Source organism: Erinaceus europaeus, chromosome 6, assembly GCF_950295315.1.
Source record: "Erinaceus europaeus chromosome 6, mEriEur2.1, whole genome shotgun sequence".
Lineage (NCBI taxonomy): Eukaryota > Metazoa > Chordata > Mammalia > Eulipotyphla > Erinaceidae > Erinaceus > Erinaceus europaeus.
Window position 1 is genome coordinate 55,334,331 of NC_080167.1, and position 27,033 is coordinate 55,361,363.

Below are 27,033 nucleotides of genomic sequence, written 5' to 3' on the forward strand. Positions count from 1 at the left end.
TAAATCTTTAAGAAGATAATTTAAGTCCTGTTCATGAGATCATTTATGCAATGCAACTAGAAAAATGAGTCTCCATGCTACAGTGCTATTGAATTTCAGCATTTTCTCAACCTTCAAAATAAGAAAATGACCTTGGGTCCATACTCCCAGAGGGATAAAGAATAGGAAAACTATCAGAGGAGGGGATGGGATATAGAGATCTGGTGGTGGGAATTGTGTGGATTTGTACCCCTCCTATCCTACGGTTTTATTAATGTCACCTTTTAAAAATAAATAAATAAATAAATAAATAAGAAACTCTCAAATAAGAGAGGGCCCAGCAGTGGTGTACCCAGTGGAGCTCACACAGTATCATGCTCAAGGACCTGGAGTCAAGCCTGTGGTGTGTGTGTGTGTGTGTGTGTGTGTGTGTGTGTGTGTGTGTGTGTGTGTGTGTGTGTTGAGGCAGGGGGGTAAGAATCACAAGCAGTAAAGCAGTGCTATAAGTGTTTCTCTCTCTCTGTGTGTGTCTTTCTTTCCCTTCTCTCTCAATTTCTCTCAAAAAGGAAAAAGAAATGGCCACCAAGTGCAGTGAATTTATTGTGTAGGAATTGAGCCCCCGTGATAATACTGATGGCTAGATAAACAAACAAATAAATAAATAATAAAAGCTGTCAGATTAATCATTATTTTCTATTGTTTTATTTTAAAGGTTATTAGTTTGTTTATATTAAAAGAAGAAACAAACCAGAGACCTATTCTGGCCTCATTCATGCAGGCATTGAACTTTATCTGCTGAGTCACCTCCCTGCTAGCCACGAGATCTTTTTCTGTAAGGAAAGATCTCAGGTGTTGGTGCATCCAGTTGAGCACGCGTATTACCAAGCACAAGCACCTGGGTTCCGGCTCCAGCTCCCCACCTCCAGGGGAGACACCTGATGAGCGGTAAAGCAAATACTGCAGGTGTCTCTCTTTCCTTCTTCCTCTCTGTCACCTCCTCTCCTCTCAATTTCTCTCCGTCATATCAAATAAAAAACAGAAAGAAGAAAAAAAAAGAGAGACAAAAATGTCCACTGGGAGCGATGGATTCATAGTGCTGGCACTGAGCCCCAGTGATATCCCTTCCTAAAAGGTCTTCCCCTTCCTTCTAACATTATTAAGGCAGGAAAACATATTCTAAGAGAAATTTTTTATTTTCCTTAGGAACTTTGCAATAACTTTAGCCTGTGTTATTTTAACTACTGCCATAGTTTTCTCTTGCCTGCTAGTTTCTGCATATTTCAACAAGAGATGCCCTTGTCATGCTAACTGCCTCATGATTTTGCTTGGCAAAAAGATTTAGAAACCTTAGGAGTCTAGATGCTTTAGTGTTGCATGTATATAAGTTGAAAGTTTACCAGATATCAAAAACTAAAGAGTGTATCAGAATTATCTCTGTAAGTGCTGTCTTGAGGGGCTCTAAAAGGAATAGGATTCCTAAAATATAACTTTCTAATAAGACAGTGCATGGGCTATGAGTTCCAGAAATATATAGGAAAGTGTTATTTTAATTGATCTTCCAACTCAGAATATTGACTCTAGTTGTTAAAATCTGAAATAATGGAATAGCAAATGAGTCTACCGAAGGCATAATCTGTTAAAAATAATAACGTTTCTATTGTCCCTGAAATTTCAGGAGACTTTGCTGTGCTCTTAAGCTCCGGACTTCCTGTCAACAGTGCCATCCTGATGAATTTCATGAGTGCTCTGACTGCCTTCCTGGGCCTGTACATTGGCCTTTCAGTGTCAACTGAACCATACGTTCAAAACTGGATCTTAACAGTCACTGCTGGGATGTTCTTATATTTATCCTTGGTGGAAATGGTAAGTTTTGTGGATCTTTTAATTTTGTTTTCCTGATCACTGGAAATGTCATACAGAGTGTGGGGGTGGGGGAATGCAATGTAATGGAACCACAGATGGGGAGGATACAGATCACAGTGAAACAGGACCACCGGGGAGATTGCTTAGTGACGGCAGAATCAGAGTTCCATGCCCGAGGCTATAGATGTCCCAGGTTAAGTCCTAAGTTATGTCCCAGGTTAAGTCCACTTTATGCTAGAGGTGAGCAGTACTCTGGAGTCTCTCTCTTTCTCTCTCCTCCTTATTTACTTTCATTCTCTCTCTTTCATAGTTACCAAATAATAAATGAGTAAGTAAATAAATAAATTAGGGGCTGGTTGGTTGCGCACCTGGTAGAATGTACTTTTCATAATTCTTCCTTCCTTCCTTCCTTCCTTCCTTCCTTCCTTCCTTCCTTCCTTTCTCTCTCTCTTTCTTTCTTTATTTTCTTTTGCCTCCAGAGTTATTGCTTCACTGCCTGTGAATTGACTTCCCTGCAAGTGGGGAGCTGGGGGCTCGATCCAGGATCCTTCCGCCAGTCCTTGTGCTTTGCGCCACATGCGCTTAACCCGCTGTGCTACCACCAAACTCCCAACAGTTAAAATTTTTTAAGGATTTATTTATTTTAAAGGTTTTTTTTTTCTATTTAAAGACTTTATTTATTGGACAGAGACAGACAGAAGTCAATAGAGATGGAGGAGATAGAAAAAGAGAGATATCAGCAGCACTGTTTTACTGCTTGTAAAGTTTTACCCTGTAGGTGAAGGCTGGAAACTTGATCCTGGGTTTTATAGAGAATGAGGAAAGTTCCTTGATAACTTAGCATTTAAGAAGACAGTAGATAATTATTATTATAACCAAGTTATTTGGGGACTTGAAAAATCCCATAGTTAGGATTTACTGTACCATATAAGGCCTTACCATGATTTATGTCACTTAATGCTATTTACAAATAACTATCATATATGCTGACAACACTAGGTGCTTCTGGTCTCCCTGGTCTAAGAGTATAAGTGATTTAATATTTCAAAAGCAAAGTTATTATTAGAAATTCATTAACAATTTAAGTCCAGTGCTAAAATTCAATCAGTTTACTAATCTGAAATCTTAAGTGCTTAGATTAAAGGAATATAGATTCAGAACTGAAATCTATGCATTAAAAATCTTGAGACATTCAATCTATTTTCCCCTCTCAAACTGATTAAATAGTGGTTTATAATAACTAAAAGTTAATAGGTGTACATATAAACACCATTCCCACCACCAAAGGTCTGTGTCCCTATCCCCACCCAGAGATTTTTTATTTTACTTTGGTACAATAACCCAAACTTAGTCAAATTCTACTTTGTATTTCCCTTTCTGTTTCTCTTTTTAAACCTCTGTCTATGAGTGGAATCATCTCATTTTCATCTTTCTCTTTCTGACTTATATCACTTAACATAATTCCTTCTAACTCCAGGATGAGTTGAAAAAGGTGGATATTCTTAATAGCTGAGTAGTTTTACATTGTGCATATACACCACAACTTTTCTCAGCCACTCATCTGTTGGTGGGCACCTGGGTTGTTTCCAGGTTTTGGCTATTATGAATTGTGCTGCTATGAACACCGGTGTACACATATCATTTTGGACAGGTATGCTTGACTCCTTAGGATATATCCTTAGGAGAGGAATTACTGGGTCATAAGGAAGGCCCATTTCTAGCCTTGTGAAGGTTCTACAGACTGTTCTCCACAGAGGTTGGACCAATTTACATTCCCACCAATAATGCAAGTGGGTTCCTTTGTCCCCACAATCTCTCCAGCATTTGTTGTTGCTGTCATTTCTGATATATGACATTCTCACAGGGGTAAGGTGGTATCTTTGTTGTCTTTATTTGCATTTCTCTGACAATCACTGACTTAGAGCAATTTTTCATATGTCTGTTGGCCTTCTATATCTCTTCTGTAGTGAATATTTTGTTCATATCCTCTCTCCACTTTTGGATTGGGTCATTTGCCTTTTTGTTGCTGAGTTTGGTGAGCTCTTTATGTATTTTGTATTAGCTTCTTGTCTGATGTATGGCATGTAAAGATTTTCTCCCATTCTGTGAGGAGTCTCTTTGGGTGATGGTTTCTTTTGTTGGGCAGAAGCTTTTTAATTTGAAATAAACCCATTGGTTTATTTTTGTCTCAGTCTTCCTTGCAATTGGGTATATGTCATCAAAGATGCCTTTGAGGTTTAGATAGGGAAGTGTTGCACTAATATTTCCCTCTAAGTATTTGATAGTTTCTCTAACATCCAAGTCCTTGATGCATTTGGATTTGACTTTTGTTTCTGGTGAGATATAGTGGTTCAGTTTCATTCTTCTACATGCTTCAACCCAATTTTCTAAGCACCATTTGTGGAAGAAATCCTTCTTTCTCTACTTAATAGTTTGGGCCCCCTTATCAAAAATTAGATGTCCATAGGTATGGGGGTTTGCTTCACTTTTTTTTTTTAAAGGTCTCATCTTCTCTTCCTTTCTAAGCTACACATAACCCTATTATTGCATCCAAATGTCTCTCTCTTTTTCCTCTTCTCTCTCCAGTTCCTGATGGAGTTGGAGTGCTGAATCTCTCTTTAAAAATGATGTATGGGAGTCGGGCTGTAGCGCAGTGGGTTAAGTGCACGTGGCATGAAGCGCAAGGACCAGGCATAAGGATCCTGGTTAAAGCCCCCAGCTCCCCACCTGTAGGGGGTCGCTTCACAGGTGGTGAAGCAGGTCTGCAGGTGTCTATCTTTCTCTCCCCCTCTCTGTCTTCCCTTCCTCTCTCCATTTCTCTCTGTCCTATCCAACAATGACGACATCAGTAACAGCAATAACAACTACAACAACAAAACAACAAGAGCAACGAAAGGGAATAAATAAATAAATAAATATTTTTTAAAAAAAGAATGATGTATGTTGGTGCCAGGTTGTTCTAGCCCTCCCCCGCCAAGAAAATTGGATCAGTCCAGTTAGTTTCCTGGCCCGCTTGGCCCCGCCCCAAAGAACCCCAGGAGGGTTCCTGAGTTCCAGAGTTAGAGAGAGTGCTTGCGCGGCGGCAAAGAGGCAGCAGAGTTCTGTTTGGTGATTAGTTTGGTTTAGTTTATGAATCATTGTTCTTGAATAAAGAAATACAGCTTCCCTGCCCAGCCGTATGTCTCTGGTCGTCTCTGTTACCCGCCCGTGAAGCTAGCCCAGCCAGCTAGAGCCTGCTGAAATTTTAACAACACCAGGTGGTGGCGCACCTGGTTAAGCGCACATGTCACAGTGCACAAGGACCTGAGTTCAAGCCTTTGGCCCCCACCTGCAGGGGGAAAACTTCACAAGTGGTGAAGTAGTGCTGCAGGTGTCTCTCTCCCTCTCTCTCCACTTCCTCTCAATTTATCTCTGTCTCTATCCAATAAATAAAGATAATAAGCATAAAAAAAGAATGATGTATGTCAATATTTTCTCTTTGCTGAGGAGTCTTCTATCTAAAAACTAACCTTGGAAGAGTTCAAAGAACCAATTTTTCTTGTAGAACCTTGAGCCAAATATATCATCTTCCCCTCAGTGACTTTTCTACAGGTCTCCCAACACTATGCACTTGTTCATAAGAAAGCCCTGTGAGTGACAGTCTATGAGTTTCTGACTAGAACAAATCTTGTCCTTACTGCAAATTACCACTGACCAGGGAAAAAAACAGCATCCTGGCAAAAATACAGGAAAGAAAATACTCTGTGTTTCCTGGGGCTACTTCCTATAATGCTCTCACGGCCTTTTGAGTAACTTCTAAACAAATATGACTCGTTCACATGGCAGAACATTTTAACTGTTGCTGAACACTGGGTCTGTGCCAAAGATAATAGTCTTTTGTCATTTAAAGGGAAGAAAACAAGATTTTGAGATTCTGTAAAACAACAAAGAAAAATAAATGACGGCAATCAAAGGGTAAGGGGGGAATATTTGTATACACTAATTTTTTTCCTAAGCCCTGGACATTTACCAGGCACCTTCTGATTAGGGTTAATGTGAAAAGGTTAGCAAGATTTTTGCTTTGTGTGTTTGTTTCAAAGAAATTGGGTGTGTTATTTCAAACTCTATAAAGAACAAGAACTCAAGGCCAAAGCAGGACCATTAGCACAGAAATCAACAAGGAAGGACATCTTCCCTAGGGAAATCTGCCAGTCTAAATTCTCTAAAGTGCTATGGTCTGATTCAAATACACTAAAATCCCAGTTGCCTTGAATGGTTTCTAAAGCAGGTTCAGAATGAATACCCTTCTGGATGGACAGAGGAAATTAATTTTCTTTCTTTTTAAAAATTTTTATTATCTTTATTGATTTATTAGATACAGCCAGAAATCAAAAGTTGAGAGGAGACTTTCTCCATAGACTGCTTAGAATTGTATTACAATATAGACCATACTTGTGGCCTATTTCTTTTTTTTATTTTATTTTTTGATTTACGAAATTATAAGATAACGAGGGCCTAATTAGTACCCATGTATTTTATTTGTCCATGTTCTCTCAATAATATTTATAACCAGAACTGTTGATACCTTTTTCATACTCCAATGTTTGCTATAAAAGTTTTCTAAGATTAGTTTTTAATTGGCATAAAGGGCACTGAAAGACAGGCCTGTCTTAATCTTGGGGTCCTATAAATGGTCAGTCTTCCTGGGGATAATCTGCTCTGCCATATCTAAAGGAACTTTGCAGGTATGTTTAAGGCTAATGACCTTGAGGCAGGGAACTATTCTGGATTATCTGGGTGGTCTAAATCTACTTTCATAAATTGTTAAAAGTAGTTAGTCATCCCAACTGTGGTGAGAGCCATGAGAACAGAAGACAGGTCCCTGAACATGGAAGGAGAGGACCAGGAGCCAAGGAATACAAGTGCCTCTAGAAACAAAGAAGGTCAAGAAAGAGGCATGCAGAATGGGAAAATAGCCCTGTGGCCTGTAGTCCCAAGACCTGTGTGGGACTTCTGATCTCTCAAGCTGTAAGATAACAGATGTGTGGTATTTTAAGGTATCAAATTCACGGTGATGTGTTAACAGCAACCACAGAGAATTAAGAATTTTTGGACTGACCTTGATTTTGATGTCATTAGAATGCAGGTAGCTGTCTAAAAGTCTTCATTCTGTCATAGAACTGAAAGTTTCTTTTGAAAAAAAAATCCTCAGAAATGTAGGTCTTCTGTTCTCAGATCCACTTCGCTTAAAGTTTACATGGTGTTTCAAACAAGGGAAAAAAAGACAAGTCCTGGGACTGCTTTTCTATGATTGGATAAGATAAGGTTTTTCACTAAGTTGATTTATGATTTATTATTTTAAAAATAGGTTAATTTGGGCCAGGCAGTGATGCAACTACTTGACCTCACACATTATAGTGTGCAAGAACCCATGTTCAAGCCCTATGTTCCCGACTGCAGGGGGAAGCTTCATGAGCAGTGAGATAGTGCTGCAGGTATCTTTCTCTCCTCTATCTCCTCCTTCACTCTCAATGTCTCTCTGCCTCTATCCAAAATAAACACATTAAAATTAATTAATACAGTTAGGAAATTATAGGACATACCAGGAAAGGTTTTGAGTCTTAAACAAGCTTCAGAATCTTTAGGTGCTTTTCTCAGGGTATTACAACCAATGAGACTGTTTCGATGTTTCAGGCATTAGAGGATGTGGACCAGGATCCAGTATTTTAGTAGCACCCACCTTGATAACAGAGGAAATGCTACACTGAGCAGCAGGCAGCATAGGAGAAAGTGCTTACCTGGTTCTTGCCAAGGCAGGAAAAAACTCCAGAGCACATTCTGTGTATGTCAGATCACTTGTATCTATATCTTCATTCCAAGCCCCCTGAACAACATCCCTACTACATAGGTTTCTGAATTTCATCCTCCCTCTCTTTTGTAATATTTTTAATGTTATTTTCTGAGTCTCTTTCCTCTTCAAGCTATTGTGGGGATTCCATCAATCTTCATTACACTTGGATAATATGGAGAAGGAAGAGAAATCACTGTGCATAGTGATTGCCCACCATTGCCTGAGTAGTACATTCTTTTTTTAAATTTTTATTTATTTAAGAAAGTATTAATTAACAAAACCATAGGGTAGGAGGGGTACAATTCCACACAATTCCCACCACCCATTCTCCATTTCCCAACCCCTCCCCTGATAGCTTTCCCATTCTCTATCCCTCTGGGAGCATGGACCCAGGGTCATTGTGGGTTGCAGAAGGTAGAAGGTCTGGCTTCTGTAATTGCTTCCCCGCTGAACATGGGCGTTGACTAGTCGGTCCATACTCCCAGTCTGCCTCTCTCTTTCCCTAGTAGGGTGGGTCTCTGAGGAAGCGGAGCTCCAGGACACATTGGTGGGGTCTTCAGTCCAGGGAAGCCTGGCCGGCATCCTGATGACATCTGGAACCTGGTGACTGAAAAGAGAGTTAACATACGAAGCCAAACAAGTTGTTGAGCAATCATGGACCCAAAGCTTGGAATAGTGAAGAGGAAGTGTTAGGGGGACACTCACTGCAAACTCTAGTGTACTTCTGCTTTCAGGTATATATTTTGCAGTAGTTTACAGATATGTGTGAACATATGCTCTCTCTCACAGAAACTGGTGTATATCTAGGTTTTGGGACTTTGTTAGAAAGTGAACTACCTGAGATGAAATTAGAGTGTACTATAAAAGGAAAGGTCTCACCCGAGTAATGAAGCTGAAGGGTTGTCATTCCACACGTGTGGTCTCTGGACACAGTCTGAGGTGAAGCATGTTGAGGTGGCAATCATTGCATTGGTTAGGTTGTGATCGCAGATACAATATTATTTTATATGGATTGGGAGAGGCATACGGGAAAGTGGGCCCTATCCAAGGGTTCCAGAACTGGGGCAAGTAGAGGCTTTATAGTGGAGATGTGAGGTTCCTGCTGTCTTAGGGTTCAAAAAGACAATGGATAGTTAATGTTATCATCACAATATTTGGTAATTGGGTTAACTTTGAAAAGTCCCTTTGTTAGGGTTTGCTGTACAGTACCCAGTATCTTGTATATATCTGTGCTATTGGTTGCTTCTGATCTGCTTGGTCTAGGCTTTGAGAGAGTCTTCATATCAATTACACAGCCTATATATTGAAAAGATAGTACATTCTTAAAAAGTTATCATAGCAAGACTTTTGCCTGGAGCATATTACAAGTCCCAGATAATTCTCCTCAAAAGAAGAGCAATGAAAAATATTCAGTTTGAATTTAGGATTCTTTTCTTTTAAAAAATTGACTTTTAAAATAGAAGTTAAACATTTAAAAAGCAAGATCCAAATAGTAAGCCATGTCAATGAGTAGGGTCACCAGTGGCTTTAAAGGATACTTATCCTATGGTTTTGTCGATATTTCCTATGTTTTATTTTATAAATAAATTAAATTTAAAAAGAATAATCCTTAGCTTATAACTATTTTAGTTTTGTAAATTCATCAACTTTGAGATTGTAAAGTTGGAGAAGCAAACATAAATTGACTATAAGACAGACCCCTCTCTAGCTTGATGTCTCCTTTTTTTCTTGATCACCTGACTATAAAGTTAAATTAAAACAAAATCTTACACTAATACTTCTTGTCCTCCCTGTCATTGTTGCTCTTTCCATTGATTGTGCTTGATTAAGCCTTTTCTATTTCAAAGGAATCTAGATGAGTGCTTTGCACTTCAGCCTATAATTTATAGTCACCAAGTTGGTTCTGGTGAATGAATCCTTTCTCTCACCCCACCCCTGCAAACTAGTAAACTCTCCTCTTAAAATGTGATACTACCTAAAGGGATGACCCTTTAAACAATATCTACCTATAGAAAGGTGAAAACTTGTTTGAAGAAGAAATAAAATTATTTTGATGTACATATTGGCTTTCAACAAATATTGTATTTGAAATCAGTGAGTGCAACTGACATTTAAATACTCTTGCTGTGAAAAAAATGCCAGATAAGTATTTAAAAAACATTTCAGGCAGCAAAATTAATGTACTTGAACATTCACAATTATTTCTTCACAAAAGCAAAAGGTATGAATCATTCTAACAGTTCTAAGAGCTTTCTATTCTTTCTTTTGAAGTCAATCAAAACCTTTGATACATTTAGATATATCTATTGAGAAAAATGATTACTAGTCCCAACTTCAATAAATGCTGAGTTCTACAGTAAATAAGTGACTCCCAGAAATGGTTGTATTTTTTCCTGATATTCTTTTTAAGATAGTTTTCAAATCTTATGCGCACATGCTCACCTGTACACACACATAGCACCTTTCAAAGTAATTAATTTCTTAGGAAGATACCAAAGTGGTTGATGGCTCACTTGTCATATAAGGAAAATAAGAGAAGAGTGAGTTGTTAAGCACAAGTTAAAAGCAGAAAACTCATTTGTCTCTCTTACTTGTATTTAGGAAGGATGTGATTTTTGTCAGTCTTCAAAAGGGAGATGTTCAAGTATCTTCTGTTCAAACTGTCTCCTAAATTTCTTTGGGAAGATGTCACTGGAAAGTTGGATATCCTATAATATCCTTCACTGAGATATTCAGGAAATAAAATAGCTGATGTTGAATCTCTTGTTTATTTTGTTTTTATTTAATTTTATTTCATATGAGAATGAAACACTTGAGAGAGGTCAGAGCACTACTCTGGTACACGTGGTACTGGGGTGCTCAGGCTCTACCAGCTCAACTTCTCCCACATCCTCCTTACCCACCCAACCTAGCAGTGACTTTTCTAAATGACTTTAAGTGAAACCTCCTGTTTAATGATCCCAGATATATCGATCACTGTGGTCCTTGCTCTCTTACTTGTTAAGAAAAGTTTAAACTGCTACACGACCTTGCTTTGTGAAGATAGCTACTCATTTTCAAAGACCTAGATTTAAAATGTCAACAGGCACAGAACTCCCAATTTCAGGCTACTGTTGAGTCAACACCAAAATCTGTCCTGGGATTCTTGCTACCAATAATCTATGATGCTAAAGTAGAACACACTCTAATGCCTCTACCCAACCCCAAGATGTTGTTAAAAGCAAAAATTGCTACAATATTGCTCAGCAATACCCCAGAGCCAATTTTCCTTCCCTGGAATAATGTAGAGAGAAATCCAGCAGGACCTTGCTTGCAGCTGGTAAAACTGCATCTCTAGATAGACAACTCTCTATCAGGTCAGACAGAGGGATGGCCAGATCCATTAAAGGAAAGGAGATTCTAGGGCCAGGTGGTGGCACACTCAGTTAAGCATACATCATACTAAGGAAAGGAGATTCTAGGCTTCCCTGTTTCCTCAGTGCGAGTCATCATAAAGAAATGTAAAGTTTTCCACATAGGATTTACATACCTGAGGCCCCAGGTTCCATTCCTGGCAAAGCTATGTGCCAGAGTCAAGTGGTGCTCTGTCCTTCCTTATACAAATGAAACAAACAAGTCTTTTTCTAAATACAGTCCACTCCTCAGACTACCAAAAGAAATTGAATGCACTTTACCACTGAAATTTTAGAATTTAACTGATAGTCATGGTGTAGGATATTGTTGGTTTTATAGGCTATTATACTATACTATTTAAAGTGGAAGGTCAGACTTAAGACAGTGTTCTATTGGATCTGTAGGATATTACATTATTTTAATGTGGTTGTGATATATAATATTTCCCCAAGAACTGCTGTTTACTATATGAGTGACTAAATAAATGCAAGTAGAATATGAATTGTATAAATAATTTAATAAACTAAATTAATAAAGTCAATGAGCTAATAGTATTATATTTCTGGATTTTCAAGGGCATATGGATCTAGGTGCAAAATAAAAAGAAACAGATGTCTCTAAAAAAAAAAAAAAGAAAGAAAGAAAGTTTTGGCCCTCCCATAATTGATTTTTTTCATAGTTATTAACAAAGCACAAGGTCAGAGCTCTTAGTCTTTAAACTTCTACACCAACAACTAAAACAAGACGTGGATAGAATAAATACCTGAAGTAGCAAAGGTTTCTTTTCCTTGATCTAGAGACTGGAAAGTTCAGGTTCAAAGCACTGGGATACAGTCATTGTTGAGGGTTTGTGTGTTGGTTTGTGGGTGATAATCTGCTTTTTCGTTCTCACAAGACAGACAGCAGAGAGAAATCAGCTCTCTTTGAGTGAAGCCAGGGTCCCCAAAGGACCAGGCTGTCTAATAGGACACTGATGGAGGAGATACTCTGAGGATGATGAGTCCACTTAAACTGAACTCCCAGTACTCTGCCAGCAGTTAAATTGGTAAACTGGGGCATGGGAGAAAATAGGCAAACAAAAGTTAGTCCAGTTTTTTGTTTGTTTGTTTTTTCTTCATTAAGACCTGTCTTACTTCACCTGAACTGGAATTGGCGTATTGCACCAAAGTAAAAGACTCTGGGGTGGGGGGGGGGGGGGAGGAGAATACAGGTCCAAAAAGGATGACAGAGGATGTAGTGGGGGTTGTATTGTTATATGGAAAACTAGGAAATGTTGTGCATGTACAAACTATTGTATTTACTGTCAAATGTAAAACATTAATTCCCCAATAAAGAAATTTTAAAAAAAAGACCAGTTATACTTCTAATTTACCAAATTTTTAGCAAGACATAATCTCATCAATGAGTTCTCCAGCAAATGTTCATGAACACAGAGCAGACTGAATGTTAGGTCTTACAAACAGTGGATAAATGTGTGGGTGTCAAAACCAAAGTAAATCTATATTCTACCAAACTGTTTAATGGGAAGGCTCATCCCTGTCTCTGTCACCTTTTTTCAGATGGTATATTACCAATGAATAGCATCAAATGATCATTAGAAAAAATAAGGATGAAAAAAAATGAATATTAAGAACATACTTTTTTTTCCTTACGGCTCTTCATAGCAGTGACTATCACTGAAAATAATCTAGAAATATTAATGGTATAAGACTATGGAAAATGTGTGGAAAAAATCTTCCTGTCCTATTAATAGATTTATTTTTTTATTTATAAAAAGGAAACATTGACAAAACCATAGGATAAGAGGAGTACAACTCCACACAATTCCCACCACCAGATCTCCATATCCCCTCCCCTCCCCTGATAGCTTTCTTATTCTTTAATCCTCTGGGAGTATGGACCCAAGGTCATTGTGGGATGCAGAAAGTGGAAGGTCTGGCTTCTGTAACTGCTTCCCCACTGAACATGGGTGTTGACAGGTCGATCCATACTCCAAGCTGGTCTCTCTCTTTCCATAGTGGGGAAGAGTTCTGGGGAAGCAGAGCTCCATGACACATTGGTAGGTTTGTCTGTCTAGGGAAGTCTAGTCGGCATCATGCTAGTATCTGGAACCTGGTGGCTGAAAAGAGAGTTAACATATAAAGCCAAACAAATTGTTGACCAGTCTTGAACCTAAAGGCTGGAATAGTGCAGATGAAGAGTTGAGGATCCTCCATGTTGTAGATAGCTAGCTAGTAGGCCTATTTTAGTTATATTCCAGATGACTCTTAATGTGCTGTCATGTTTGACCTTAAAACACCAAACAGTTGTGCAACTCAATATGTGCTTTAGCTTTTCCTTCTATTTATTTTTTGTATTGTTTAGAATAATAAGAATGTGTGGGTGGGGAAGGTGATATACAGAATGATCCATAACCATTATGATTCTTCTCCTGAAAGACATGTAGTTACTACTAAAGTGAGAGTGTTCTTTTAAATTATCCAAGCATCAGATAATCTTTTTTTTTTCCTTCCACATTGTCTTTGATGATGATCACAGCCCACACGTGGCTATCACATTAAACACTTATAATGTGGTTAGTGTGGCTAGGAGATTATGTTGTTTATTCCTTTTTTTCTTGTCCTCTGGGGATTTGTGCCTTTGTGATCTGTCCACTCCCAGTGGCCTCTTTCTGTTGTTAAGTTTTTAATTTAAGAAAGAGGAGAGAGACAGTGGGGGGAAGAGACAGAAAGAAAAAGATAAACACCACAGCACCTGTATGATGCTTGCATGTGAAGCTCAAACCTAGGTCCTCAAGCAGCAAAATGTGTCCCATTAGGTGAGCTGCCATCTGGCCCTAGGGAAATTATTTTAAATTGACATTTATTTTTCAGGATAGTTGCAGGTTCATGACAAAATGGGGCAGAAAGTACAGAAAATTCCCATATAACATCTCACCCATGCACATTCTTTTTCCATGTGTTAGAGAATGAAACTGAGTTAACACATCTTTCTTACTCTAAGTCCAGATTTTGCACTAACTTTCCTGTTTAGTGTATACAAATAGTGACTTTTATTAACAAATTTCCACTTTGTTCTTAATACTATGTCTTCAACAAGGACAAAATCAAGTTATTTACAAGCATGCTAGAGTTAGAGTAGTTTACAAAATATGTGTCCCTGGAGAAGGGAAGCAGAATTGTGAGCCCCAGAAAATTAACTTTTTAGGTTTTGTTTTTCCTTACACTATTTCTTGGGAATAAGTATAACTCTTCAAGCATAACTTTTCTTATTAAATATAAATGTATACTTGGCTCAGAGTCCACAATAGATTTTAGGATCCCTCTTGGAAGAAAGTGGCCTAAATTAGTTGTCAAGAGAGCTTGATGAATTGGGAAAGGAATTATTTCTCTTGAAAAATAATGAGGTCAAATATCTTTGAATGACAATTATTATTTATTTATTTATTTATTTATTTATTTATTGCTACCAAGACTATTGCTGGTGTTTGGTGCCTGCATAAGTCCACTATTCCTGGTAGTCATTTCTTCCTCTTTCTTTCCTTTATTGATAGAGACAAAGAAAAATAGAGAGAGAGAGATTGGGAGAGAGGCACCTGCATCACTATTCCACAGCTTGTGCAGCTTTTTCCCTGCAGGTGGGCATGGGGGCTTGAACTCAGGTCTTCTCACATGATAATATGTGCCATCTACCAAGCATTTTACTGTCAGACCCCAATTTATCTGTATAAAGTACATCACTAAACTGTCTTCAAAAATAACTATTGAAGGTATGGGAGATAGCATTGTAATTATGCAAAAGACTTTCATGACTGATCTTCCAACTTCCTAGATTCTGTCCCTAGCTATCACCATAAGCAATGAGCAATTCCCTAGACTTGAAAAAGAAAAAGTTTAATTTCTTTATCTGAATTATAAATTTTCAGTAACAGAAGGTATTAAAAATTGTATTATATTTTAGAAACATTGGATGCTTAGTCTTCTTTTCTCAGCATGAGCCATACTGAAGGCAAATTCAGTAATAGACCTTTGATGATACCACCAGGAAACCAGTATCAGATTACAGGTAGAAATGAATAGCACAAAAGCATGAAGCTTACATGTACAAAAAGGAGAGACAAAATCCTAGTTCCAGAGGGTGTTTTCTAGATGACTCTTCTTTGTGGCAGGTCTCCCTAGTGTATAATTATTCCCTGGTAGCATGGTGTTACTATTCATCCACTTTCTTTCCTAATGTGTTCTAACAGTCTCTATAATCATTCATTTTAAAGTTTCATTTTGACTAGGTATATAATTATGAAGATTGACTCAAGTTCAAAACATGTACTTAATATCACTTTCTAATCCTCACTAAAAGTTAGATGTCATAACTACATCTTGATCAGCTAATATAACTTGAAGGACCATCTTCTGTAGATAATCAGGATCAATATACCAGAGAATTTCTTACATGTATCTGATACAGAACTGAAACAAGAACTTAACAGTGGAATATTAAAGAGCTGCATTTTCAGTAAAATTTTTTTCTCTAGAAGATTCTTGCCTTGTAAGCATGTCTTGGTATCCACCAGCTTGATGTCAGGAACTTGCTAAGTAAACAAAGAAGTGTCAAGGAGAAAAAGAAGTATCTTTCTATTTTTCTTTTGCAAAATCATTGAGGGGAAAAAAATGGAATTATAGAACTTGAGGGGAGGCATGGAGTCGAGACCTGGTACTTCAAGGAGGGAAGGGGGAACTCTATGACAAAGAGCAGATATTCTGTATTCATATGTTTGCTCTACAGAGAGGTGTTTATTTTGCGTATGAAAGCTTATTTATGTTAATTACCCTTATTGTCCAAAGAGCCCCTATTTTCATTCTTTTAGGTAGTCCAGGGGATGATAAAAGTATCTCATGAGCTGCCAGGGCCTTGACTGATCTCAACTCAAAATAATCAACAAGCCAAAGTTACAAAATCTGAGCCTGTTGGGAACATCTTGGGGGAGTCCTATCCTTAGAAAGTATAAAAGGAAGTTTTAAGTTTTCAAATTTTCTGGGCTGGGAGATGACTCACCGTGTAGTGCTCTTTAATGACATGCACAAGAAGTCAGGCTCAAGCCTCTGCTCACCACATGATGGCATTTACACAGTGAACTCTTCATGGATAATGGAGCAGTGTTGTGTCTCTCTTCTCTCACTCTCTCTTTCTCCCTGTCTGTTACTCCCTCCTTCTCTCCCTTCCTCTATTTCTCTCTCCCATCCCTGCCTTTCTCAATCTATCAAAAAAGAGTCTGCTGAGAGCAGAGTAATCATGTAGATATGGAGCCCCAATGATAACCCTGATGGAAAAAATAAATAAGTTTTTTTAAGTTTTCAAATTTCTGGCAGACATCTTAAGACAATTTGTCTTAGCTCTGTGTCTGGGTCATTTAACTAACATTGCCTCCTCATCTTTTTCCTGACTTTCCCCTTCACTGTTAACATATTCTACCTATCATTTCACCTCCTCTAGTCCTGGAATATAATTTACAATCTGTAAAACTGTTCTGTAATAGAATTCAATTGCTCTGATGTGAAAGAAAACTTTTCTATCTTTAAAGGGAAAATTTAAGAATTAAAAACTTGCTGTGGATTTGAAAAACAAAAAGAAAAAAAATACATATATAGCCATTTAGCTTATGTTTACTTTCTTTCAAAATGTACTAAAATGATTTTTTAAATGGGCAGATCTGAGTAAAATGAAATAGTGTAATCAGTAATCATATATGGTTTGAACTTTGGTATTTTATGTTTGTATCTTTTGGAAAGACTTTAACTAGGAGTCTCTGTTATGTTGGTATGTTTCCAGGAGAAATTATGGTTCATATATTCATCCACAATTATCCAGAAGAGAGTCAAATATTGTTTCATAAAGAAACATAGCTAGGTTTTCTTATCATATGAAATATGGAAAAAGCCTATATAGGCCATTGGAAATAAGACCAAATTGGTGTGTGTACTACACCTAAGTAAATGACTCGGGTTGGGGAGGGTTCAAGTCCTGGAGCATGATGAAAGAGGAGGACCTAGTGGGGGTTGAATTGGTATGTGGAAAACTGGGAAATGTTACACATGTACAAACTATTGTATTTTACTGTCAAATGTAAACCATTAATCCTCCAATAAAGAAACTGAAAAGAAAAAATAAAGACCAAAGCTTCCATGCCAAAGCTTCCATGCCACAATGGGAAGCTTTTCAACCTTTTTAAAAATGGTGATGTTCGGAGGTCGGGCAGTAGCACAGTGGGTTAAGCGCACGTGGCGCAAAGCACAAGGACGGGTGTAAGGATCCCCACCTGCAGGGGAGTCGCTTCACAGGCGGTGAGGCAGGTCTGTAGGTGTCTTTCTCTCCCCCTCTCTGTCTTCTCCTCCTCTCTCCATTTCTCTCTGTCCTATCCAATAATGAGCGACATCAACAATAACAATAATAACCACAACAAGGATACAACAATAGGGGCAATAAAAAGGGGGGGGGAAATGGCCTCCAGGAGCAGTGGATTCATAGTGCAGGCACTGAGCCCAGCAATAACCCTGGAGGCAAAAAAAATGGTGATGTTCTTATGAAGGGGAGCCTCTTTGGCATAAGGGTGTTTTGGTTGATATAAGAAAACACTGAAGGGACTGGGCAGTAGTGCAAAGGGTTAAGTGCACTTGGTGTGAAGTGAAAGGACCAATGTAGGGATCCTGGTTCAAGCTCCCAGTTCCCCACCTGCGGGGGGGGGGGGGGCTCACTTTACAAGCAGTGAAGCAGGTCTGTAGGTGTCTAACTTTCTCTCTCCCTTTCTGTCTTCCCTTCCTCTCTTGATTTCTTTCTGTGCTATCTATCCAACAACAACAAATAAAACACAACAAATAGAAAATATGGCCTCCAGAGCAGTGGATTCATAGTGCAGGCACTGAAGCCCCAGTGATAACCCTGGAGGCAAAAAAGCCACTAAAGGAAAAAAAGAAAGAAAGAAAGAAAGAAAGAAAGAAAGAAAGAAAGAAAGAAAGAAAGAAAGAAAGAAAACACTGAAAACCCAAGTAGAAGTTTCCCTTTTATAAGGGACATTTACATTTAGAAGGAAAACCTCTCTAAAGGGGTCTCCTTCACTGTACTGTGAGGGAGCTGTGGTGTTGTTCCTCTCAGTCCCTTTCTCTCTCCTCTTCCTGAAAAAGAAAGTAGAGGAGGGGAAGAGGTAGGGAAAGGGGAAATGAAAGGAGAAGAAATTGTTGACCTGGAGGTGGTAGAACCACATATGTGCAGAGCTTTGGCCCTGCTAAAAAGGAATTATCCGCAGATGTCAACAATACCAAGGTTGAGTTCAGCTTCTATACTACGTTGACCTCAGCCTTTTCTCGAGTTGGTATGACTCTGTTGTGAAAGTGATATACTCTTGTTGACCTTCACAGGATGAGGGATTTGAAATCAGGCAAGACAGAAACATACTGAGTCACTTCACAAAGATGTTTGAGTTAGAGTATTCCACCATCATAAAATGGTTGCCACTCATCCTGCAAATAAATTACAGCCTTAGGAAATGATGCCTTTATTATTCTAAAGGTCAGGAAGACCTTGGCCAGCTCTTTGAAAGAAAGGGAAAAAAATGCGTTGTAGTAACCAGTGTATACTTGGCTGTTTCAAAAACCTAACAGAGTCGTCATAAATACTGCCTCTCATCCATTTATTTCACATTGAAGTGTTTTCTGAAAACAAAAGAAAACTTGGGTTTTCTTTCCATTGATAATTGTTATTTTAAGAATTCTGGCAGTGTAGGACCCTTCTAACCAAATGGCTTGATTTGTTTTACATTTTTGAGACTTTGGTAAGAGTAGGTATTAAGCATCTTGTAAGCGTTTGGGGAATGTTAAAGGTTATTAAGTTCTGAATAACAGTCTCTTGTGCTTTCCCACCAAACTTTTTCCCAGCAGTGAATATATCTGGATCTTATTCTGGTTGTTCATTCTTTTTTTAGCTTCCTGAAATGACTCATATTCAAACACGGCGGCCCTGGTTGATGTTTGTCCTGCAAAACTTTGGACTGATCGTAGGTTGGCTTTCTCTCTTACTCTTAGCTATATATGAACAAAAGATTACAATTTAAGTTGAGCCTCAAAATCCCATCAAAAATTAACTTCTATGTGGCCTCATTTTATTTTCCTTTGTTTTACTCTGTGGTGATTTCTAAGTTATTATTTATCTTAGGCAAAGCTTATGTCTGTTAGCTTATTAATTTATAATTTGACAGTGTAATTCTGCTCTTGCAATATGGAAGTTCCAGGTTGTCCTTAACTGAAAACTCTTTTTAATCTCCAACACTATCATTGGAACTAGGGCTTTTTAAAAGTAATGACTAATTTCTAAATTGTTTCTTTTTTTAATTAAAAACTTTAAAATTTTAGTAGTGATTTAATGTTAATTTACAAAATCAATATTAAATTATACCCTCTTAACAGGGGTATAATTCCATACCATTCCCACTGAATTATTTCTACTCTACAAAAATTTTTAAAAATTGCTGTTTCCCTTAATAAAGAATATTTGTAGTCTTAGAAGTAGAAGTCTAAGAAGTGGAAGTCTAGTCTAAAAATCTACTGCAACTTCTTTCATGTCAATAGTGTATTTTTTTTTCTGTAAGACTATAAACCATAAGTAAACCTAACAACAAGAAAATGTAATAAAATCTCATTTAAATGTGATGTTTGTATTACCTTCTACTGCTAAAAGTCAGAATCTACTCATCAAACTAGCATAGTCCGGTTCACCTAAAAGGATTATCCACAGGCTCATAAATAAGCAAACTTGGGAAGCCTGAAGGATAATGTGTCAACATACTTCTATAGAATCACCAAATAACATCTTTTCTGTGCATGGAGAATGAAAGATGTTCAAAATATTTTTAGAATAACAAAACTCAAGTGATGGAGTAGACTGAGACATCAACACAGATTTACTCTAACATGCTTGTTAAAAGAAACATGACAAATGTGACAGATTTTATATTCTGTCTGAGGAAGCAGAATTCTGAACCATATTTCAGCATATCAGCTCATGAAATGCACAAACAACATTACAGATGACCTAGAGAAATGATTTAAAGGGAAAATAGCCTTGGTGTTAGTCATTTTTTTTCTTGAAGAATTAATGCCAAATATTTTTCTTTCTTTCTCTCTTTCTTTTTTCCCTGTGATACATTTTGACAAGGGAAAATGCCCATCACTGCCAAAATGTGTCATGGCACTCAAATACAACTGTTCTCCTTCTTCCTCGCCAATAGATACTCTGCCATATCCCATCTAAACATGATCTTTTCCGAGCATTCTGATGTCAGAATGAAGTGAGATATCCTTTTCTTTAGTTGTTGGTGCTAAGAAGTTATCATGATAGCCTGTCAATACAATTGTTGTCAAACTTTGGCCACATCAACTGGAGATTTCTGAAGATATAGACTGCTTGGCTCCAGCCTGAGAGCTTCTGATTCTGTAGGCCTGAGTTGGGGGCTTCATTGTGAAGCCCTTCCAGGTGATACTAATGCATTGCTTCTGGTCAGAGTGTCCCTCTGAGCTCCGGGAGTGGGGCCAAAGAACAACTGACCTTCAGAGAGTGAGCACAATGCTGTTAAGTAATGAGTATTCTTGATGAAGTTGATTAACTCCGTGCAAACCTCATTTTCCACCTGACGTGCGAAGTGGAAACTGATTTGCCTCTTGTTCCTGAAAATCAGCTCCATCTCTAGTGCCATGGATTGAAGAGTCCACAGAAAGTACCTTTATTCCCATTGATTTTGTAAGGTAAGCAGAGCTAGCACATTAACCATTACCTTTCTTTTACTAGAGAATAATTAACTATTGGGGGTGGCTATACAAGCATGCGTGTGCATGCAAGTGTCTGTGTGCGTGTAACAAAAGACTTTTTGTGCAGGTCAGCCCTGCGGAGTACAGGCAAAAAAATGTCTGCAACTATCAGCATTTGGGTTGCTAGAACCATTCTGATATAATTCAAGCCAGTTTCATTAGAAAAGCTCTGACGATGATTTTGTTCCAAGTTCAAGTCTCAAGAAGTTTAAAACATACTAAAGAGAAACTTGGCATAAAATACCCACTACTTAACCTTTAAGTTCTAGTTGATTTAACCCTAGGGTGAGGTGTGTGTGTGTGTGTGTGTGTGTGTGTGTGTGTATTTGGGGGGTGGTTTGGGGCTGACACTGACAGGATTTGTTGGGGTGATTTGAAGGCACATCCTCACGGTCATTAGTGTGCCTAGTTTATAAGCAGAGAATTGTCAGAGGTCATCTTCAGGGTCATCTTAAGTCTGGACCATGTAGATTTATAGATTCACCTTTCTTGCCCACCTATCCCCAAATCCCCCATGCCTCCTTGTAGCTGATTCTCACATCAGGTGGATTCATTTGCTAACCCTAATCAGCAAACCAGCAGCCTGAAATGGCCCTGGAGCCACAAGCAACCCCAGAATTACTAGAAATTCTCCTGTTCTCAAAATTGAACACTAATGACAAAAATATCGCAACTCTTTGCTTCTAAATATGGACATTGTCTACACTGGAAATGGTTACACATCTTCATCCCTTTGTGTAAGGATGTTCTTTCTCTATGTGTTACGCATTGAGTTTGGTATGCAAAGGGTGTTTTCTCTGAAACTAGATTTCTCAATAAGGTTCCAGTCTTTCTGTTTAGGATACCTAAATTTAAGATTCCACTGTATTTCTGCTGGGTGATTGATTTGTTTTTTAGTCATTGAACTGGAAATGCTCCAGGAGGAAAAAAATCAAAGAGAAAATGGGACAGAAATCTTATTTGAACATCCATCACACACTGACAGAGAAAGGGCAATTGGTACTGTGTCTGAGAGACTGAGGGTTGGGCATGAGAAGAGGCCCACTTCTGGGTACTCATGAGGACCACATGGTCTACAGGTGTGTCCATAAACTATGGTCACTGTCACCCCCACCATCCTTCATAGAATCCAGGCTTGGAAGTAAAACTGTCACCCTCTGTAAAATACACCTCTCAGGATGTTGAACCATTAGAACTGCCCTTTCTCTTCTAAACTGGAAGATACCCATCACAGGATCTAATCATTATAGGGCTCTTGTGTGATAGTTAAGAATTAAGACTCTAGGCTGGGTGGCACACTTGGTTGAGCACACACATTACAGTGCTCAAGGACCTGGGTTCAAGCCCCTGCTCCCCACCTGCAGGGGGAAAACTTCATGAGTGATGAAGCAATGCTGCAGGTGTCTCTCTTCCTCTTTCCCCTTCTTTCTCAATTTCTGGCTGTTTCTGTCTAATAAATAAAAATAATTAAAAATTTAAAAATCAGACATTTAAAAAAAATTAAGATACTAAACTATAATCTTGGTTCACATTCCAGTGATGTCTCTTCATCTTCTTGAAACTTCTTCTAAAAATTTCTTGTCATGTCAAATAAGGCTAAAAATAGACCACCCTACCACAGAAGGTCCGTCCTGCCCACGAGGCACTCAGCACTGTGCCTGGAAGATGCTAATGACTTAGTAAATACTACATCATGGCAATTGCCACCACCACCACCCCATTCTTTCATCACAGCTTCCCAATTCACCTCTCTGGGTTGTACCTTGTGTCCAGGAAATGACATTTTGTTAGTGGAGCATAGAGACCAAAATTTTTTAAGTCTGTAGCCCTCTATTAAACCCCCCCAAAAAAGGGGAGCTGGGCAGTAGTCGTAAGTTAAGTACACATGGCACAAAGCACAAGGACCCGAGTAAGGATCCTGGATCGAGCCCCAGGCTCCCCACCTGCAGGGAGGAGGTTGCTTCACAAGTGGTGAAGCAGGTCTGCAGGTGTCTGTCTTTCTCTCCCCGTCTCCCCCACCTTGAGTTCTTTCTGTCCTTGCCATCAACAACAATAACAACAAGGTCAACAAAAGTGGGGGAAATGACCGCCAGGCGTAGAGGATTTACAGTGCAGGCGCTGAGCCCCAGCAATAACCCTGGAGGCAAAAAAAAAAAAAAAAAAAAACCCAAACAAATGAAAATCTTCAAACTACTCTACCTGTTCTTTAAACCAGGTCAGTTGTTTGACCTTGACTTCCACCATCCCCCTGTGGCCTGACTATGCTTGCTCCCCACAAGAGACTTGGTCCCCAAGTGATAATGCTTACACTCACCCCTCTTGCACTCTTTTAAATTTTTCAATTTAGTAATTCATTTTAGTGAGGGAGGGGGGAGAAAGAGAGAGGCCAGAGTACTGCTCAGTTCTGTCTTATGATGGTGTTGGGGAGTGAACCTGAGACCTTAAAACCTCAGTCATGAAAGTTTTTTGCATAACCACTAGGCTACTTCCCCAGCCCTCCAATCATGCTTCTGAAGAGGCTGGGCTTGAATAGTGAAACTTGATGAAGAGGAACATAGCTATTTTCATTCAAATGATTGCCCCAGTTTCTAGTCCACCTACTAAGTAAGTGGAATGGCCTATGAATCATCAAATGCTGCTCCTGGGGGTTACCTTTGACAGGAAACACACAAAGACAGTGAGGGCAGCATGGACAATGATATTACATCCCCACTAGAGTTCGTGTGTGTGTGTGTGTGTGTGTGTGTGTGTGTGTGTGTGTGTGTGTGTGTGTGTGAGAGAGAGAGAGAGAGAGAGAAGGGAGCGAACCCTATGTTGTCTTGCTCTTCATTTCCTAGGAAATTCTCAAAGCCCAAGAGAAATCACAGAAAACTGGAGAAGCCAAAGAGACATCCCCACTTCTAGTAATGCCACCCTGATAGCCTCTGACTCTGAAGGGAGATGTGTTTGTGCATGGATCCTCTACCTACTGCCCCCACCCTCCCACCACCACATGTTTAGTTCCAGAGACAGATATGCAGTCATGCAGACCTCCCTACAACCCCACTCCTTACCTCACCTTGCACAGCCTCAGCAGCTTGCATTGTCTAACTTCCTAGTCATACTGTACAATCAAATAAGATCTCTCTCTTCCCCTGCCTATGGGGAGTGGAAGGATACTTTGTCTAGCTGTGACCCATCTTCAGGTAATGCTGGCCTATTCTGAATTTCTGCCTGTTTTTTAATAGGTATTTTTGTTTGTTTGGTTTGGTTTGGTTTTGCTATTTATTTGTATGAGATCTCTATACAAGATTGTATTAACCCCTTATCAGATATGTGATTTGTAAACATTTCCTCTCCTTCTATAGGTTGCCCTTTTATTTTGTTAATGGTCTCCTGGCTCTACAGAAACTTTTTAGTAAGACATAGTGCCATTTTTTTAATTCTGTTTTTGTTATATTTGGCTTTTTTACTCTTTACTTTTATGGAGGTATTAAAACTTTGGTTTTAATGTCTTTAAAATGTCATTGCTGAGCTGGGGAGATAGCATAATAGTTAAGTAACAAATCTTTCATGCCTGAGGCACCAAACGGTTTAACCTCAATCCCCAGAACCATCATAAACCAGCACTGAGTAGTGCTCTGCTAAGAAGAAAAAAAAAAAAAATAATATATATATATATATATATATATATATATATATATATATATATATATATATATATATGGTAGTAGTCTTGGATATATATATCCAAGACTAACATAAAGGAATTTGCCTCCTATGTTCTGGAAGTTTTGTGGTTTTAGTTCTTATGTCCAAATCTAACCCGTTTTGAGTTTACTTTTGTGTATAAGATAGAGTCTGTTTGAATTCATTAAATGTTACATCCTCTTGTTGACTTGATCTCTCTGTCTGTATGTAAGACCTCTGTCATTTATTCCAGTTTTTGTTTTATAATTATTTTTAATATTGAGAATCTATTATGCACTGATATAAGCACATCAGTGATCTCAGCTTTCTGTTCATCTGCATTTGCTTGTAATGCCTTTTTCCATCTTTTTGCTTTCAGTCTAAATGCATCATCATACTTGAAGTGATGAATATCTTGGAGGCAACATTTAAATGTTGCTTATTTTTCAATTCACTGGAGGCCATTCTATGTCTTTTGCTTAGAGAATTTAGCTCACTTATATTTAAAGTATTCATTGATACATATTTATTTTATGACATTTTGTTAATTGATTTGCTTATGACTCCCTTTTTTGTTGCTTTCTTAGTGATTTGATGATCTCCTGTAGTACACTTAGATTTCTTTCTCATAGTACACTTAGATTTCTTTCTCTTTGTGTATCTATTACAGATTTTTGTTGTGTAAATTATTTTGTGTCTTATATGAGCCATCTAGTGTTACAAGTACTCAAATTTTTGTATTACATACAACTGAGGAAAGAGAAACAGTTTCTCATCTATTTTTGTAACTGTTTGCCAACTATATCTGGACGTTCTGTTCTCAAATATCCTGGTCACTGTCACAACACTCAGCAAAAGCTTTGACCTTAACTCTTCCTTTGTCTATCTTTTCTTCTAGATTTTTAATTACTTCAGGGTAAGAAGCTATCCCTAACTCATTTTATATTCTTAGAATGTAGCATACTGCCCAGAAGGTGTTAAGTACAAACTTACTGTAATGTACTGTTTTTTGAAAAGTCAGATCAGCTGGAGACTTCTGGAGGCGGGGCTACTAGCAGCAGCAGATCTGTTTCTCTCCTCTCCTTTCCTCTCCCAGATCAACTAGGAATACCAAAGAAGACCACCTAGGACCACAACAAGACAGGACTAGAATGACTACAGGAACCCACAAAATCACCAGTGAGTGCAAACACATGCAGCTGGTGACAGAGAGGAGCCTAGGGAGAGACTAAGTGGCTGGTAACAGTCCTGCAGTTTATCAGTTGAGACACCACCTCCAGTCTGCTCCACCAACAAGGGGACAGCTGAAGGGAGGAGAGGACTCCCCGGAGACTTACCAAGTGCAACTCTGAGTCTCCATTGCTACTGCCCTCAGAATCTGGACCAGTGGCAGGGAGGGACACCAGGGGACAGACATCTAACCAGGAAACTCAGGAAAAGACCTATACCTCCATGGCATAGCTGTGGGGCTGTTAAAGTCTCTTTGCATAACCACTGGACTATCTCTGCCACACCCTGCTGTATCTCTCGGTCAGGAGTCACTGATTAAGCTAAGAAGCCTACTTATAGTTTAGAAGCCCTCAGGCTCCCATAGCCTACAGAGAAGAAAAAAAAAAGAGGCTTTTAAATCACTGAGCTTCAACTCAGGGATTAAAATACTATTGAAACAACTGTTAACTTCCACAACTGTGAACACTATAATTATCTTACTTAGACACAAGTCAATCCAGGAAATAGTGATCAGTAATTTGAAAAGTACTAAGAGAGGGAACTCATAACATAATATATAAAATGGTTAAAACAACAAGAATATTGGAGAAATGAACCAGGACAACAGTCCAGTTAAAAGCCCCCCAAAGGGTGAAGCACAAAATAACAAGTTCAACATCCAAACATTAGCTAAGGAAATAATCACAGGAGTGAGTAAAGAGTTTGAAACAATTGTCATCAGAAATACAGGAACAACAAATGAGACTCTGGAAGAAAACACTAATTATCTCAAGGTTATCAGAGAGCTGAAAGCTGAAATAGCTGAGCTAAGAACACAACTAGTTGAAAAAGTTAAAATAGGATCAGAACAGGATAACAAAAATGATGAACTCCAGAAAACAGTAGATGGCAGAGAGAATAGAATAAATGAGGCTGAAGACAGAATTAGCAAGATCGAGGACGAATTAGAGACAACTAAAAAGAAGTAAGAGATCTCAAAAAGAGATTAAGAGATGCTGAAAACAACAGAGACATACGGGATGACTTCAAAAGAAACAATATATGCATTACTGGCTTACCAGATGAAGAAAGAGAGGGAAAGGAAGAAAACATTCTTCAGGCCATAATAGCTGAAAACTTCTCTAGTCTAGACAACATCAAAGACATAAAGATTCTAGAAGCCCAGAGGGTCCCAAACAGAATTAACCCAGACTTAAAGAAACCAAGACACATCATATT

At 38.5% G+C, this 27,033-nt stretch overlaps 1 protein-coding gene across 6 annotated transcripts in view; it reads left to right on the plus strand.

Annotated features, from left to right (window-relative positions):
* Window positions 1-27,033, plus strand: part of SLC39A12 (solute carrier family 39 member 12) — a 131,590-nt gene that overhangs the window by 59,706 nt on the left and 44,851 nt on the right. For 3 of the 6 annotated variants that reach the window (XM_060192236.1, XM_060192238.1, XM_060192237.1), the window contains 3 exons: window positions 1,655-1,842; window positions 19,038-19,109; window positions 20,752-20,847. In XM_060192236.1, coding sequence (XP_060048219.1) covers window positions 1,655-1,842; window positions 19,038-19,109; window positions 20,752-20,811 — 320 coding nt within the window. In that variant the 3' untranslated portion in view covers window positions 20,812-20,847. Of the gene's footprint in view, window positions 1-1,654; window positions 1,843-19,037; window positions 19,726-20,751; window positions 20,848-27,033 lie in introns of those variants that run through there. The other 3 variants (XM_016189584.2, XM_007526690.3, XM_060192239.1) reach the window with 2 other exon arrangements.